Here is an 18,574-nt window from a genome sequence, read left to right as displayed (position 1 = left end):
TATCCTCTATATTTTGTCCTATAATGCGCCGTTTTCGAGTAATTCGATGTTCAAAAATTTAAAAAGTATCTATGAAATTTGAAAAATTGGGTACTTCGGCTGAATACAACTCTGTTTAAGAGATTCAGAGATGTGTAGTGTTATAGATTTAGCTTGTTATTCTAAAAGTAATTTTGTTTTTCCAGGGATGAACAGAGCTCATTATGAAAACTTAAAATGGCTATATCTTTTTATCAGGGCCGACTCGGAAAGAATGGTACAGAAAAAAGTTTTTATTTTGACCTCAAGAATCTACTGTTGGAATATTTGTTTGTAAAGACTCACCTTGTATAAATAATTATGAATAAATATTCATTTCATGTCACCTGCATGACCTGAAAATATGTATAAGGTTCCATGAAACTTCGAAGTGTTTTCAAGACTTTCCATTGTTCCTATAGGTATTCAAGATGGGATTTTATCAGATTATTTCCCTCCTCCAGTTCAGTTTCAAAAAAATATGGAGAAGTAACTTTTATACTTTTTTTTCCATAGAACACCCTGTATTATCTCAACCTTGAATCACAAATCAATATCAGATTATGATCCCAGGTACACATGGATACATATCTTAATTTTGGAGTGGCACGCGTATCTTTTCAATATTGCATTTGCTTATCGTGAATGCTACCTATTTGTCGAAATCTGGGCCTTTGATGTTTTCCTAGGATTTAATTCTGGCAATTCAAATGATTGCCAAATCTAATTATTGTAAGTGCGATTAAGAAAAAATATTCATGGAAAATCTTGATGTTTCATGTAGTGAATACACTCATTATTTTAATTCGAAAAAGATTATTTTCTTCAGATTACGATAAAATTGTAGATAATCCGGTATAATTTCTGTTATTATAAATCACATTCGGTTAGTCAGTGTCGATACACAACAACAATAAATGTCATCATGAAGAGAATAATTTTATCACTTATAGTTGTTTACTTCGGTAATATTTCAGCGAATGATGTGAGTTATTTTTGCTTTTGTAGAGGCAATAACAGAAAATATTGGAACTAAAATTTCCCCTTTCATTTTTTTCGATTTTTTTAGAAAACCACCAATGGGAATTTCCTGAAGGCTGATCCTTCGCAGTGCTTAGCAGTACCACAAAATGAAAGGTTGGATTGTTGGCCGGGGAGCGATGGCAATCAGGAAAAATGTGAGTCTAGGGGATGCTGTTGGTCGCCACCTAACTCTGTACGCGGTCTTCCCAACATCCCCTACTGCTTTTATCAGCCAAAGGCCGAATCTTACAAATTCACCAACGTCAGTGAGCTTCCTGATGGAATAAGTGCGTTTTTGGAGAGATCTTCGAAATCACCCTACCCAAGAGATGTTTCTACCATCCAACTCATTGTAACGTATCAGAGTGACTCCATTTTACGATTCAAAGTGAGTATCGAAGCAATGAAACATAATAAATACATAACATTCGAACTATTTTTTCCTATGTGGATATTCATTTATGAAAGTCGTAAGAAGTGAAACTGTAGCTACTATGAAAAAGAGAGAAAAAAGAGAGAACCTCATATAGGTCAATATTTATAGGATACACCATGTAGTGCCATCATACCATAACCCTTTCATTTCCCTTCATTCATAACTTAAGAAATTTTTGTCAACTTCGATTGAGAATATCGTAAACTTCAAAAGTTTCTTCAATTGATAGAGTCATAAAATGTACCACTATAATGATCTATCAATGTTATTCTTCTACTTATAGGTTTTTATGGATGTCTTTTATGTGGTGATTAAGACTAAGGATGTTGAAATTTCACCTTTGGTTAAAAGTAACGAATGTGTGTGTTATTTTTGAAAAGATATCGATGTGATTTCTCACAAATTCCCCAAATAATGAGCGTAATCATCGAAAATTCAATATTTCTTGAGACTCCCTGTATATGTAGGTACATCCGACAGTTCTATCCTCGATTCTATCAGTTGAAGAAATCGTTTTACTGAAGTTTCCTCCCTAAAAAAAAGACAACTATTCTATTCTTCACATAACTTCAATTTCAAATAAAAATCGACTATAAAATATTATTATAACTTTTTTCCATAGTTTTAGTTTTAGCTCGCAGTGTAACTGAATAGAGCACAATATTCGGAATAAATTAAGAAAGTTTGGCATAGAGAACCTTAAAGCTATGGATTATAATTGTTTTTATTTCGGCAATCGAGAATTTCCGTTCGAGTTTTCTGATAAAATGCATTTCTTATAAATTTCCAGATTATAGACCCGTCCAATCCAAGGTTCGAGTCACCGTTCCCAGAAATCGATCTACCACAACCCAAAACTGAAAATCCATTATACAAATTCAATATTGAAAACGATAAACAAGGATTCAAAATAATCAGGAGATCTGATGATAGTGTCATGTAAGTAAAACCATATTTTTTAAGGCCATAGGAAAAAAAATGTAGATTTACTTCTACAATTTAAAAAAAAGGATCACGGAAAGACCAGAGAAGACGATTCAATATGCTGATTTCTAGAATTTGGTGATATTCTGAGTCTGAATAATAGTAGATATAATTCAAACATATCTAAGGCATATGTGAAAGGGAATCGGGCTGATCTAGATCAAAATCTAGATGCCCAAAGGCAAATCAAATATTCGATCGGTCATCATCGCTAGCTGAGTCGTGTGGTACTGATGAGCTAAAAAAAGAGCGAAACAGGTCTATCGCTATTCCCCTCAGATGGCTGAAGTTCTGTATGGTTTGTTCTAAATATGGATCAGTATTTTGTTTAACGCAGAATCATTGAGGTCAATTGGTGCTATATTTATAAATTGTTTTTGAATATACAGGGTGTCTCAGGAGAGTAGTAGTAACCAAATATATGTTTTTTCTTATCAAACACCCTGTACTTTTCTGTAGGTTTAAAAAGCATGATGAAAATAAGACTAAGTTTATTTGATATCTCATGTGCTTAGAATTTCTTTAGGGAGCTGTATATCTAAGCAAGGGCTGCCCAAAAAATTAAATGGAAGACGAAAGACCCACATTCTTTTTTGACCAGGAACTATTCGTTCACACCTTGTATATATCCAAAGGAGAGTGGTTATAATTCTCTATGTTATTGTTAAAAAAATATTCGTCTTTCAGATTCGACGCATCAGATCTCTCCAATTTCATTTACTCCGACCAATTTCTACAAATCACAACGAAACTTCCATCCACAAATATTTATGGCTTAGGAGAAGAGAGGAAACGATTCAGGGTCTCCACAGACTGGAAACAAATCACCTTTTTCAACCACGATGCTGCTCCTCAAGACAATGTAAATATTCGTGCTTTCGTCAAAATGAATCATATAATATAATTCCTTAACTTTACTCTTACCACCCTCGACAGTGAAATCATCATGAACATTAAATATTTTCAGGTTAACATTTATGGTACACATCCATTTTATTTACTGGTGGAAAATTCAACGAACGCACATGGAGTATTTCTGAAAAACAGCAATGGACTAGGTAAAGCACTGATTCATATATTTGCGATTCCTTATAAAATGTCGGTCCTTTGTTTTTGAAATACGATTGAAATTAATGTATATAGGATGTATATACGCCGTTTAATTGAGGATTAAAATTTTAAAGGACCATTAAATTATAATTGACGTATCTGATCAAGGCACATTTTTTCTCTTACAACTAACATTATAATATTGTATATTGAAATAAATGAATATTCTACTCGAAGAATCTATATTCGATTGTTCTATTATTTTAAGCTGAAAGTGTACCTTCAGGCAGCTTTCGTGAAAACCTAGACTATCTCTCGTTCTTGGGCGAGGTTTCTTTATGTTCTACTTTTCAGTTTTAAAACAGAGAAAGTTTCTCTTTGATTTTTAGAACTGGTCCTTCAGCCTACCCCGGCACTCACCTACAGGGCTATTGGTGGCATATTGGATTTCTACGTTTTTCTCGGACCAACGCCATCCGATGTCTTGAAACAATACCAGGAAGTTGTAGGAAAACCGAAAATGCCACCTTATTGGAGTTTGGGATTTCATCTATGCCGTTGGGGTATCATCGATTTAGAATCGACGAAGAAGGTTCTCCAGAGGAATCTGGATGCTGGAATTCCTATCGTGAGTCAGTCAGCTTTGTTTGTTAGGCCAGGCGCAAATAGAAAGGCAGGTTAGTGAGGTGACGCAGCGTGAGTTTTTGTAAAACATAGAAAAGAACAAGACCGCGCAAATAAAGCGTGACAGTGACTTGTCAGATAGTACGTGCAGCGCAGGAAAAAGCTGCGTCACCTCACCAACCTGTCTTAGGCCAGGCGCAAATAGAATAGAATAGCAGTACGCAAGCGCACAGCGATGTCTAGTTTATAGTTTCTGCCTGATTAATTGAGGAAAGACGTCAAAAAAAATTTTAATTAAATCAGATGTAAACTTCGGAAAGCTCCATTTTCGATTAGTGATCTAGGTACCTATGTACCTGCTTAACCTACCCGTTTTGGTATTGTCTAAAAATAGGGGAATATTCTTGATTTTCCAGAAATTATCGATTTGTAAGTGGATCAATTTTTTTCCACAGGAAACCCAATGGAACGACCTTGATTATATGGAAGACCACAACGATTTCACCTACAATAAGAGTGCTTTTGGTGGTTTGCCGGAGTTTGTGCAAGAACTACACAAGCAAGGAAGGAGATACGCGATACTGATCGATCCAGGTGTAAGTGGATCAGAGCTTCCTGGATCCTATCCCCCTTACGACAGAGGTGTTGAATTAGACGTTTTCGTTAAGAATAGCACCGGACAAATTTTTATCGGAAAGGTAAGTCGTTGAAATTTCGAAGAAATTAAATAGCAATTAAATTTTTTTCCGTTTGACGAATCAAAAAAATTCTGACTTTCCGAGATGATGAACTGATGGAATTGAATTATAATGAAAACTCCATATAAATTAGTGGTTTCTGAAGTAAGATATTCATTTTTTTCTTCTTGAACTGGCAACTAAAACGGTGTAGATTAAAGCGCAGATTTTCTAGTAATAAATCTCCGTTCGGTCTTGACGAATTTTTAAACGACTGCATTTTTAGGGATTTTTCGAAGAACAACTTTAGACAAGTATATCTTCCAGAAAAATCATCGTAGATCTAAATTCAATGCATATTCTAGAAGAGCAACTCTTCTTTTTCTTTAGGTTTGGAATTCCCTTACTACCGTTTTTCCGGATTTCACCCATCCCAACGCGTACACCTATTGGAAAGAAATGCTGAAGGAATTCCACGATTTGGTTCCCTTCGACGGGGCTTGGATCGACATGAACGAGCCCTCAAACTCGGAGTGGCCATACGGTTGTCCAGATAGCGAACTGGAAAATCCACCCTACCGTTTGAACACAGATGGAGGAGCCCTCCATGAAAAAACCTTTTGTATGACGGCGAAGCAACATCTGGGCGTGCACTACGACATACACAATTTGTACGGAATTAGTGAAGCAAACATAACCAGCAGGTGATTATGAAGCAAATTTATTCTGCTGAACATTTTGTCTAGAGTCCCAGTTCTTTTTTTTCAAAGTGCATATTCGTCAAACATGTGACAGGTCGACTCTAGATTCTTAAATTAATTTCATCAACTGAAGATCATCGCAGAATTGAAACTTTTTCGAGTTGCAGTTGCAACCTCCAAAATTAAAAAAATTAGAAGGGATGTCTCGTGATATTTCATTTGAAATGTCCAAATCCCTTATATACTTACCTGGAAAACAAACGATAACAATAATGATAGATACAAGCCTTTTAAATGTGGTAAAAAATGAATGAATATTGATATTCTAACAAATAGATTCTCAAGGTCAAAAGAAACACATTTTTCCTTTCCCTTTTTTCCGAATCGGATCGGTTTAAAAGATGCAGACTGTTGAAAAAACATCTCACAAACGGTTTTATTTTTTTAACACAAGATAACACCCACGTCTTCCAGATTTTTCATTATGATCATTACGTACCATATAAAAATACCAAAACCCAACTCTTGAAACTAAAGTAAAAAAAAAGTATTCCTAATATTTTTTCGAATAATGCGCCATTTTCGAGTAATTTGATGTTCAAAAATAAAAATATCTCTCCTTTTAAAATATTTACAGATGTGTAGTGTCACAGATTTAGCTAGTTATTCTGAAGGTAATTTTGTTTTTCCAGGGGTGGCACAGCTCATTATGAAAACTTAAAATGGCTATATCTTTTTATCAGAGCCGAATCCGAAAAAATGGTATAGGAATAAAGTGTATCTTTTGAGAGAATCTACTGATAAAATATTTTTACGAGTAAATGAATCTCCCTGTATATGTGATCCATTTTTCCCTAACTCAATATTTCTTGCCATGACAGAGCTCTCAGTGAGATCTTGGGTGAAAGGTCATTCATCATATCTCGTTCAACATTCAGTGGCCAGGGAAGGTATGGGGGACATTGGGGAGGAGATGTATATTCAACTTGGGATGAACTACGATATAGTATTCCACGTAAGTATTAATCAATGCAAGATTGAAATGTCTATAGATATACCTAACGTTAGATAGATTCCATAATGATTAACTGGTTGTAACCAGAAATTATTATACAGAGTGTTCCCCATTTAATTTTAAAACCCTCAGTAACCGAGTTTCCAAATAAAATCGTCGTTTCAATGCACATTTTTCAATGATAATATTCAAAGCCTGAATAAAAATTTATCGTAAAAAATAACAAAGGGTTGCCGATTTCACCTCTCTATAGCTATGGGGGATGAGTAGAAAATTGAGTTTTAGGTGCATCTATATTTCAAAAATTCTACTGCAAAATTTCATTTGTTTATCTCTGTCTATCACTTGAAAAAAATTGAATAAATCAAGTCGTGATATTTGAATCGACGTAAACTCTTCAATAGAGCGTTTCCGGACATGACACCATAAAAAACTTTCCGTCTTATTTTGAGCTTCTGAACTTATATCCAAAATTATTCCCATTAATCCTGAGACACCCTGTATAAAAGAATTAATGAATTGGACAAATAAAAGAAATAACTCCTTTCCTGAGTACAAAGCAGCTACATAGAATTTCTGTTATAGATCTACTGGATTTCAGTCTGTTTGGTATGCCTTTAATGGGTTCTGATATTTGCGGCTTCAACGATAACACCACAGAACCGTTGTGCAATAGGTGGATGCAACTTGGAGCTTTCTACCCCTTCTCGAGAAATCACAATTCAGAGAAACTGATGGTGAGATTCCAAATATTCCATCAAGTAATAAATGTACAGGGTGGGCAAAATTCGTTGTCTACTGAGGGGATCTCGAGAATTATAGCAGCTAGAAGAAAACGAAAGACACATTCTCGAGCTCTTTTTTCGTGACTAATCCAAATCTGAAAACAGAATCAGCCTATCATTTTTAGATTTCGAGTTATAAACAAAAATTGAGTTTTGACGATTCCGAAAAGTTCTCATAAATTTTTTGTCTATGAAGTTCAGATCTGAAACTTGAGCTTTCTTAGGCACTTTTATAAGTAGAATCTACTGACAAAGTTTTTCCAATTCAAAAATATCAAATTCAACAAAAGTTTGCATTTAAAAAAATGAAAGTTCACCTAATGACTCGAAATGAAAAAATATTTTGAGCTCATCAGTGGATTCTACGTAAAAAAGTGCCTGCCTTAGTGCCTGTAGAAGGTTCAAGTTTCATATTTGTAACTTCGAAGACAAAAAAGTTATGAGAACTTGACGAAATTGTAAAACTGAAAAACGAAGTATCGTAGGAGGCTGCGGTTTTCACCATTCTTTGTTTCTCCGAAAATGAGCTCGGAAAGTGTAATCCGTTTTCTTCTAGCTGCTATAGTTCTCGAGATCCTCTCAGTAGACAACGAATTTTGCCCACCCTGAATATGAAGTTTATTCACTGCTCAAAAATCTGTTTGCGTTATGTACCCTATATTTTTACTGACTTTTTATGTACATTCTTCTGACAGGATCAAGACCCAGCCGCAATGGGAGAGCAAGTTATAAGGTCATCTATAAAAGCTCTCAATATACGGTATAGTTTGCTGCCATTTTTGTACACCCTCTTCTGGCATGCGAGCAAAAACGGATCTACTGTTGCTCGTCCACTAATGGTAGAGTAAGTAATATCATCAACTTTTCGAATTTCTTCCACACAATCCAACGAATTTTTTATAGGTTTCCCGATGATCCTAACACGTACGATATCGATACCGCCTTTTTGTGGGGTTCGGCCTTACTTATAGCTCCAGTTCTAGAGGTGAGTGGAATCGTACTTAGAAATTACTAGTAGGCCAGGAGATACAGCTTTTCGGGTGCATTTGCCTTGAAAAATATCATCGTTTACTAAGATTAACTCGGTGAAAATAACAAAAGCCTCCTGGTTCAACTAAAGAAACTGATTTTCACAAGTATGAGGTTTTTCACACTACACATCTCTTTTGCCAATCGGATAGCGAAGTGGTAAACACCTCAACCAAAATTAAAATACATCAAATCAAATTTATTCATCATGATAAGTTATAAACAATAATATTACACACACTCATACGCTTATAGTACACTCATTAAGTTAGTTGATTCTGTTATAATTGGATATAAGTGTAGATAAAATACATAATTCAGTTTCTTTAGCTGAAGTATGATTTCAAATTGTATCCTGCTGACAATGTACTTTTTCAGGACAATCCTTCTTCCATTTCTGTTTACCTACCCAAAGGCAGATGGTACAATTTTTACGACAGGAAACCTTTGAACAGTAAAGGAGAATACTTCGAAATAGCAGTAGATAGAGAAACAATTCCGCTTTTCATAAGAGGAGGATCGATTATTCCAATGCAAACTCCAGCTAACACGACAGAGGAAGTTAGAAAATCAGACATTAAGTTGTTGGTTGCACTAGACGAAGATGGTAAAGCTTCTGGTAATCTATACTGGGATGACGGTGTGAGTGTGGGTAAGTCCATAAAACGTAGTTGTGTTGTGATTTTCATATCCCTACAAAACCTTTGAAGGGTTGGGAAAGAATGGAACCAAGTAGACAGAGTGATTCTTTTACATGTACATATATTTTAGTAGAAAATCAAAGGAAGGATATTCAAAATTTATCGCGAACGATGTTGCAGTACCTCATTAATGGGGAATTCTCCTCAATTTGGGTTATCACTGCATATGCAAGTTTAAACTGAATAATTATGAGTTTCATTCATGTTTTTTTCAAATTCACCGCGGAAACTATTCAAAATCATTCTTCAAATATGGGGTTTTAAAATTTAAATCGCTTGGTTTCGAGTTTACGATTTGGCAACAGCGCCTACTAGACAATGAAAAAAACAATGTCCGATCAGCTTGTTTATAAAATAACAGCTGTTGATTTACAGCCGCGTACTTACTGGCGAGCTTCAACTGCAACCAGCCATAAAAATCCCATAAAATTTTACGACCTTCCTCATTCGTCGCAGACTTCATAGACAGCTATTTTTTTCTATCTCATCAAGATAATGTATTTGTTGTCCTTTATTATCAAGGCATATTTCGATGTTGCCAACTTGTGCAATCGAAATGAAACGCTTTAAATTTTAAATACCAATTTTCATTTTTAAGTGCTTAAAATAATTTTTTTTTGGGAAACGGTTGAAATGGTTATTTCAAAATGTGACGTTTCAAAGATATTTCATAAATGATACATCATTTTCGTCTGAATGAGTATTCCCTATTGTATTATAAATACTACTTCGCTGACCAAATGTAATGGAAAAAGTTAGTTTATGCTTGTTTTTCTAATATCTATACAGGGTGAGTCTTTGGCTCGTGCATATTTGAACAGTAAACTATTGAGGTCAAAAGAAGCAAATGTTTCTATACCATTTTTTCCGAATCGGCTTGATTTGAAAGATACAGGCTGTTGAAAAACCATAAAAAACTTATTTTTTGTTCTATCTCACAAAAGATTTTATCGAATGAAATGAATTTTAATGCTTGGAATAACTTCATTGTCAGGTTTCCAAGAGTTGCATAGTCCATTACCAAAACATAAAATGATTTCTTCTTTGTATCTAGGACGAATCGGAAAAAATGGTAAAGAAAAATTGTGTTTCTTTGGACCTTAAGAATCTACTGTTAAAATATATGTACCAAGTCAAAGACTCACCGTATATCTATAAAAAAAGACCGATACATATGAAATTTTATGGGCAGATACAATGACACATTTTTGTTTTCATTACTTAAGTTTCGGATCCACGAAAAATACTTTCAACTTTCTTAATTTGAACGGGACAGTCTGTATATTTTTCAACATTTTCAACGCTATATTGAAAAATAGGAGTAGCAAAAAATATTGCATCAGATGAGGTATGTATTATTGTTTTAGCCGAAAAGTTTCATTAGTACATATATTTTTTTTACACCCTTTTCGTTTTGAAGATATTCGCTTGATTCCATACTTTATCCCAGCCCTGTATTGTTGGTCGAAGGACCAAACTTCTCAAACTACATTTTATCATAAGGTACAATTTACCTGATGTTTAACAACAAAATTTTTCTTCAAGATGTGGGATCCGATTACACAGTACTTGAATTTAGCGCCGAAGGAAACAAAGTAGATGTGACAAGCTCAAATCTAGGCAGAACTCCACCTCCGAAAATTTCATCCATTGAGGTAATAGGCAATGGCAATCAGGTAAGTTTCATTTTTAAAGTGAATAAAGACATGGTAGATGAAATTTCATTTTACAGAATATGATGGCCGATATCCTGGGCATCGACAGATATCCAGTGAAAGTGATTTGTGGCAACCCAACACAAATATTGTATTATATAACACACTGACCTAATCAAATATTGTAGAATTAAGTTTTATTTATATTTTATATTATAAAGTGAAATTTGTTCGTTTGTTTATACTTCGGAGGTAACTCTAAAATCACCACTATAATACCACCAAAATGATTTCAAAATTTCCTTCATCAAAAAGTTTCTTGAAAGGTAGCGACTTACACTAGTCAGAATTTAGCAGAGTTGTGACGATTTTTGGCACAGTTCAATATCTCTATATTGAACTTCAGTCAGATCCTGTATCCTGAGAACTGACATTATTTATATGAGGCAAGTTTGGCTTAATCATATAATATTACAGTTTCTGGATTAATATTTGTGTTGAACCACTTTTTATATATAAGAGGCGAGAATCAAACCGATCAATAAAACATCAAATCGTAATAGTTGATATATTTCTCTACACTTAATTTTGCAGTTCTTTGTACAGAAAACATTGGCATATAAAAAGAAAAGACTAGAAAAAATATAATATATGGCACAAACAATTATTGCAACCTCATTCATCAAGATTTCTCAAAACTCACAACACATGAGATGATTCTTATTTACTATTTACATGAAGTCGTAAATTGTTTCACCGTTGAATTGAAACCTGATGAAATTCAGTAAGGTTGATACGATTGATACATAAAAGATCTATTCGTCAACCCCTTCACAAAATTGTAAAGAATAAAATTACTAGAATATCTATTACACGAAATTAAATCTTTGGATAATAACTCGATTCAGTTCAATATTTCGAAAAAACATATAATTAACACTTAATAAGACATAAAAAATCAATGACTCTTATATTGAATTGAAGTAATTAAGAGGTTGTTACCCTGTTCTTATGTATCATTATTCCAGCGAATTCAATAAATACCTATGAATAGATATGTGATCATGTTTTTCGAGGAGGTACAAACTATAGCACAAAAGATTAATATTATGAATAAACACAGGAAATTCAAATATATCCTGCACTTCTTTAATAAACTCTAAGAGAATAATCCACATTCATAAAATTAAATCAGAAAAGAACTATGAAATGTTCTTGAGAAGTAACTCAAAAAATTTCATTGACTAAAAAGAATATAACTCCACTCGATTTTAAAAATAGAGGAACATCTACTAACTGCTAGAATATACCGACAATTATCTCGAAGTATTTAAACTTAATGTATTGCAAAATTAAATAACCCTAAAATATTGCGTAGTATTCTGAAATTGCAACTCGAGATTTAGGCAAGATATAATTAGAATTATATGAACACAATTTGATATCGAAAATATTGCAACTAATCAACAACAAGAAAATAGGAAGATTAGATTCACAACTATTCAAAGACCAAAATATAAATTGCAGGAATATCCATTCATTGAATAAATCAAATTTTTCGAGAAGTAACTCGCATAAACATAGTGCACAGTTGAAGAGATCCAGAATCTCGAATTTTTGGTTGAAACGTGGATATTACAACTAAGTATTACAACTTTAAATAGTTTCACAAACAACCATTTTTTTCTTCGAATAGTTATGAACTTAAGTATTCTATTGGACTTTTTCGGAAATAAAAATAAATCTATTCCTAAGAAAATCACTCTAAAATTAGCCTAAACGTTTGGAATCAAGAGGAGGCACGTCAAGTTACAGTACGTACTTGTGAGCCCAGTTATAGCTATAGCATTTAAATAAAAATCATAATCAAATTAAATACTCAATGCTAGTAGGTTAGATCTGTTTGATGAAGACTCCACAGATACCCATGAAAAGGGAGAAGAGAAAAGGTTAAGGATTAACGTGATTGCCATCGACCAATAGAATGGCTCCTTTGTTAGGTCTCGGCTCTAAGTTACACTAAATAAATAAAAGATTGAGGGTAGAAAGATTGCAGAACAGGATAAGTTGTCTTTCAGGTTAATGTTAGCTAAATTTTTAATGAGCAACAAACAAAACTATTTTTGATTAGGATCAAATAGTTGATAATCAATAGATGAATACTATATGCATGAAATATCTCCGATTTCAAGAAGTACAATTTCTCGAAAAAAAATTAAACTTTGGTACCAGCCAAAGACATAAAGAAAGGCTAAAATAAAAATGAAAGTTGAGAAATTTGAAAAATGGGAAGAGAAAAGCAGCCAAAAGTCTGAGGAAATGTTGATCCACATCCATGAGAAGGAGATAACTACTCCAAACTGTCCCAGAGGCGACAGAATTACATAATAACCCTATAGTGAACGTGGAAATTGAAAAAAAATTTTTGCTATCATTTATTTCTATCCACCATACCGTTTATTCGATTCAGGCCCGTTTGCACCAATACCCCTTAAAACAAGTACTTAACTAAGTGTCGTTTAAAGTTAATGGACGCTTAATTTTATTCCCAGTTGTACGACTGTGGCTTAACGGAATCTTAAGTAAGGGGAACTTAAGTTTTTATATCTAGTAATATTTCTGTTTTATATTTTGGTGCAACTTCATCCTAGTTCAATAAAGCCATTTTGGTTGGCCGGTTGCTGATGATCGTTGTCATTTCATTGACCTAACTTTATTGTCGTGTCAGTCGGTTTCAAGTAAATTATTATATTCTTATTATATTCTGTTGTTGAATTAGCATTATTATTGATGATGATGAATTGTAAAATAAAAGGTACCTCAGTTTATATAAGTACAACACTTTCTTTATGAGGTCTTGTGTGAATTTGTTTTATTAATGTTGAAGAGGAACGTGAAGAAAATGTCCTTATTGTCCTTATTGATACGAATACGATGAATGATTGCCAAGCAAGTGGTGATAATCTACAATAGCACTCAACTCTCAATAGAAGAAAAGAGTTTGCTGCTAACTATAGTATGATTTGTGACAAAAAATTGAAAATTGAAAGACTGATGGCATAACAATAAAGGCAAAAGAAAAGGCTTGGTATTCAGTAATGAATCCATTCAATTTTCAAAATCCATCAAAAATGGGAAGTTCTGCAGCCAGTTCAACAAATTTTAGGTTAGAATCCCGCCCTTAAATAACTAAGTGGTCATTACAGGAGCGCTTAAATTTAAGGCTAGCTTTAGCCATTTAGATGTCACTTAACAGTTGGTGCAACGTAATTTAAGCTAAGAGTTCATTTTAACGGACACTTAACACTAAGTGCGTATGGTGCAAACGGGTCTCAATTATAAACGACCTTTGACATGCTTTTCAACTCGTTTGATCAACTTGGTTTCGTTGTAAAAATTGAGAGCCAAGTTTGTTTTTCAACTCTTGTCATCCAATCTGAAGTATGCAAGAAGCGAATAATATAGGTTAGTTGAACTAGCTAAAGTTTATGATCTAAACCCAATGCATAATATCTAGGAGCGCACAAGTATTTACTGCAGTATTAACGCCATCCTCATTTCTAAGCCCTCAACCTTTTTCAGGTTATATCCTATTGAAATCTGAAACCCCTTTAGGAAGTCAACTCTTCCAACAGTTCTTCCGTAGAACGCTGTTCCAGTTTGAACTTTTCCATGTATTTCTTTGGAACAGTCCATTCTAACAGAATCTGCACGTTGAGCTTTAACTGTTCGGCAGGAGTCAGAGTGCAATCTTGACAAGGAACCCTTCCGGACATCTTGATGGAATCAATCAAAACATCATCGATCAGCCTCTTATTGAATCCTATTTCCTTCAGTCTTTCAGCCGATGAAATCTTCTTGATTAAAATGGCAAGCAGAAATCTCATTTTCCCAATTGGCATAGCTGCCCCGATTTTCAGTACTTCAACCTCTTTTTTAGCGACAACCTCCGGTTTATCCTCGTTCGACTGACACGTTTTAGCGTGTAACTCGAGTTCCTTTTTCGTTTTATGAAAGCTCTTGCAGTTTCCGCAAACGTACGGTTTGCTGGATTTGTGCACGCACAGCATGTGTTTTTTCAGGTGAGGTAGTTGCGAGAAGGAATTATTGCACAATTTGCAAGCGAAAGGTTTTTCCCCGGTGTGGCAACGGCAGTGCAGCTTGAGCGCTGTAGAATGAGCGAAAGCTTTCCAGCACACTTGACACCTGTACGGCTTTTCGCCGGAATGGACTCTTTGGTGTACGGTTAGTTGAGATCTTTGTGCAAACCTGGCCCCGCAATGGGCACAACCATGTGGTTTATCTTTGGCGTGGGTTCTCATGTGTTGTGGTAAGTGGCCTTTCAATTCCTTCTTGCAAATCTCGCAATAATAGGCCTTCAAATTGGCGTGGTAACAGTTTAAATGTTTCCTTAGGGCGTCTCTCCTGAAGAACAACTTGCCGCATAGGTCGCAAATGTAATCACGGATTTCCAAATGCCGTTTCATGTGCGACCGCAGATTTGCCGATGTGGTGAATGTTGTGTCGCAAATCCTACATACGAACGGTCTGGAGCCGTCGTGTGTTCTCTGATGTTGCACCAACTGACCACCACGAGCGAAGGTCTTCGGGCACAGCTTACAAGCGTACGGCTTCAGACCGGTATGAATCCTAAGGTGCAATTTCAGCCTTTCCTTTATAGGAAAGGATTTTCCGCAATAGCTGCAAATGAAAATTTCCGAACTCTGCAGTGTCGTAGAGTGTCGACAGGCGATGTGATTCTTCAGGGAACCAGCCTGTCTGAAAGCCTGACCGCAGAATTTACAAGTGAACGGTCGTTCGTTAGTGTGTATCCTGACATGTTTGATGAGGTCGGTCTTGGTTGAAAATTTCTTCTTGCATATTTCGCACTCGTGGTTGCGAGCTTTTTCTTTGGAAAACGTCATTTGGTATAGTTCGATTTTGGTTATAGCGACGATGACTAGAATACGTGGTTGCAACCGCTAGGGATTGCCGTATACTTTGGTTAAGTGAACATGCAACCCTTAAACCTCAAGGTGCAGAGTGAACAGAAAAGAATACCAACCACCAGAATAGAGTTAGTTCGAAACTATTATCTAGTTAAGTGAATGTTGTTGTCCATCGTAGGTTTTCTCAAACTCACCATTACCACCTGCAATAATTTATTAACACCTCAACCTTGAGACTACTTCAGTTAACTACAGACTAACCTAAGAGCTGGGCAGTACCCGAGTAAATTGTACTCAAAATTCTGATTGAGTGATGGAAAGAATACATAACTCTCATTTACATACAAAATTTCTACTACTTCCCATTTTTTGTAGATAGTCTGTATCCTTTCTAAAAACTTGAGCTACACCAGCTAAATCACATTTTATTTATTCAGTCTAATCTACTCTTCCTCAACAATAAAAGCAATAATTTCGCATTTACACAAGTTGTGAAGATGCGTTTTGCCATTTTGAAATCTGAAACCGAGTATTTTCTGAGTAGGTAGTAGGCCACTCAGGGTTAATGTGGTTACATATATATCTTCCATGCTCATTATTTTGAATATTCGTTTTGGTTTTTCACGAGCAATTCTGATAAAAGTTATCATATTGAAACATTTATGAATACTTTCAAAGTACTCATGAGTACCTACTTCATCGAGGTACTCTGCCCAACTCTGAGGGGAAAAGAACAGTTGGAAATGATTGAAAAATGAAAAACAATTCTTCTCGAATCTTTTGAGGCCTCACTCGTGGTTTTCGAAAATGTTAAACTTGATCAAATCGTATGATGAAAAAAATAAGAAAGATTTTCATATTACGTCCTAACATTCTTTAAAGCGCTTTCTTGACTTATCACATTTTTTCCTTTATGCATAATAATATATTAAGTGGTTGCTTAGAAAAGATAGCATGAAATTACCGTGGTTCACCATACAAAAGCCTGACTGCACTCTCCCTTCAAGAAGGGTATTTCTTTCCAGAAGTAGGAATATTTCTGAGATATAATAACTCATCATTCATAACACTTTAAAAATCAATTCGAACAGTATACCCATACTTTTACTTATTCGTCTCAGTGGAAATTGATATTTTTGTGGAAATGCTAATTAAGCTAAATCTGAATAATTTATATTCTTATCTACTCCGGCTATCTCGCATGCATTCCCCCATGCAGAGATGGACTGGGAAATAGACATTCTTCTTATCAAATACTAGCTGACCCGGCAAACCTAGTTTTGCCATTTAAATTATTTCTAGGGTAGATAATAATAACGAACTCATCATTTTAAATTTTCGATTTACTCGATATAACTTAACTTTCTGTCCAAATGTCGAAAACCTATAAGTACTCTATGATTGCTCGATTGGTCGTAAGAAAAAGGAATGCCTTTTTTTCTGTTCTGTACAATTTTTTTTGGGAATATTTTGTTATATAAACCTTGCCCTAACAATAATAAACACAACAAAAAAAGAATTGTCCAATTTGGTGCGATCGTTTGAACAATAAAGCATTTTGAAGTAAACCATAGATCCTCTTTAATTGATATAGATGAAGACAAATGAAAAAATCTGGAAATCATGTTTGAATGGAAACTGTGTTAAATCTTTTCTGATGGAATATTGATGTTTTACGAAAAAATACCGGTTTTGCGAAATTCTTTACTGAAAGAATAAAAGTTTCAATAAACAAAAAGAATAAATTGTGCTCGAATATGCCCCTAGTTATTGATTCATTTACTCAACTAAAAATTCGTGAAAAATTATCTCCAACTATTTCCAATCGATGTTCTTGTCAGAATGATCCAACAATTTTCCAAACACGACGATTTATCGAGGAAATATTTGTAACAATCAGCTGAGATTATCATTATTTTAATATCTTCTGAATAAGAACTTCAATATAGGTATACCTGTTCATATTTCATACATTATGTTTATTGAAATTATTATACTTCATGTTGCATGCAAGTTCTGGATAGAAATAGGAAACTGTATTCAAACTATTCTTTCGATTAAATTCAGTTTTGAGGTTTCTATACTATCAGATGAAATTCATAGCGAGTAGTTAATTGTTCCAAGTGATAAAAATAATGAACAAGTAACAATAGCAAGAAAGTGACTTCCAATGATAATTAGCAGGAAAATGGAAAATTAATTCATCAAGATAGCAAGTAGAAATTTAGTATGGCTGGTGTAACTGAATATTTGAACAAAAAAGGAAAAATCCTAAAGATATTCATATTCATGCAGTTGAATAACGTGATAAGTTCCGTTTTATTTTGAGTGTTAAGTTATCTCGTTCACAGTAAATATATTCAATAAAATTGAACTGATCGTAAAATACTTGCACCTTAAATAATGATATCATTTGATTCATTTGAAGATAAGAAGCATAACTACTATAACTAGTAGAAATAATAAATGCAGATTTCAAGGAGACATTTCTCGGGATATTTACTCTATTGACGAATATAAAAACTAACTATTGTATTTTGAAATCCGGACAGAGATCAATGTTAAATTACTTCGTAGCTACTAGCATAACTAACCAAACCAATTATATTAATTAACTGAATTAATTCTATTTAAATACCTTAGAATTTCTGGTTTTGAAAAGATGATTCAATTTCGGAAACAGGAGCCAAACTTCAAAACTGCAATGTCATTTGTCAAAAAATGTCTGAGAAGGTTATGTATTATGTCATATTCCGATTGATTTGAAATACTTTTTAGGAAAAATTCTACATTGTCATGAATGCGTGTGTTATTTCAATTCATTCTGGAAAATTTTTCCTTTTTTCTTTAATTTTTGGAACAACAAAACCTTTTAAGTTTTAACCCAGAACTTAAATCCATCGATGAATCTTAATCGATTTCGATGT

At 34.2% G+C, this 18,574-nt stretch overlaps 2 protein-coding genes across 2 annotated transcripts; one reads left to right on the top strand and one right to left on the bottom strand.

The window, feature by feature from the left end:
* Positions 1-846: 846 nt before the first annotated feature.
* LOC123313525 (lysosomal alpha-glucosidase-like) lies at positions 847-10,928 on the top strand. Its single transcript, XM_044898450.1, has 15 exons — positions 847-1,003; positions 1,088-1,429; positions 2,268-2,416; positions 3,149-3,323; positions 3,429-3,519; positions 3,901-4,139; positions 4,591-4,833; positions 5,203-5,516; positions 6,395-6,528; positions 7,114-7,265; positions 8,009-8,157; positions 8,217-8,298; positions 8,721-8,994; positions 10,589-10,719; positions 10,776-10,928. Exons 1-15 carry the CDS (start codon positions 944-946, stop codon positions 10,866-10,868), a joined length of 2,628 nt encoding a protein of 875 aa, XP_044754385.1. The 5' UTR covers positions 847-943; the 3' UTR covers positions 10,869-10,928.
* A 3,160-nt stretch (positions 10,929-14,088) lies between these two features.
* LOC123320167 (zinc finger protein OZF-like) lies at positions 14,089-18,418 on the bottom strand. The gene is made up of 2 exons (XM_044907373.1): positions 18,286-18,418; positions 14,089-15,850 (listed from the first exon to the last, which is right to left on the bottom strand). Exon 2 carries the CDS (start codon positions 15,621-15,623, stop codon positions 14,310-14,312), a length of 1,314 nt encoding a protein of 437 aa, XP_044763308.1. The 5' UTR covers positions 15,624-15,850; positions 18,286-18,418; the 3' UTR covers positions 14,089-14,309.
* Positions 18,419-18,574: the final 156 nt, after the last annotated feature.

The sequence above is a fragment of the Coccinella septempunctata genome, chromosome 1 (assembly GCF_907165205.1).
Source record: "Coccinella septempunctata chromosome 1, icCocSept1.1, whole genome shotgun sequence".
Taxonomy (NCBI): domain Eukaryota; kingdom Metazoa; phylum Arthropoda; class Insecta; order Coleoptera; family Coccinellidae; genus Coccinella; species Coccinella septempunctata.
This window is presented reverse-complemented; position numbering and strand designations above follow the sequence as displayed.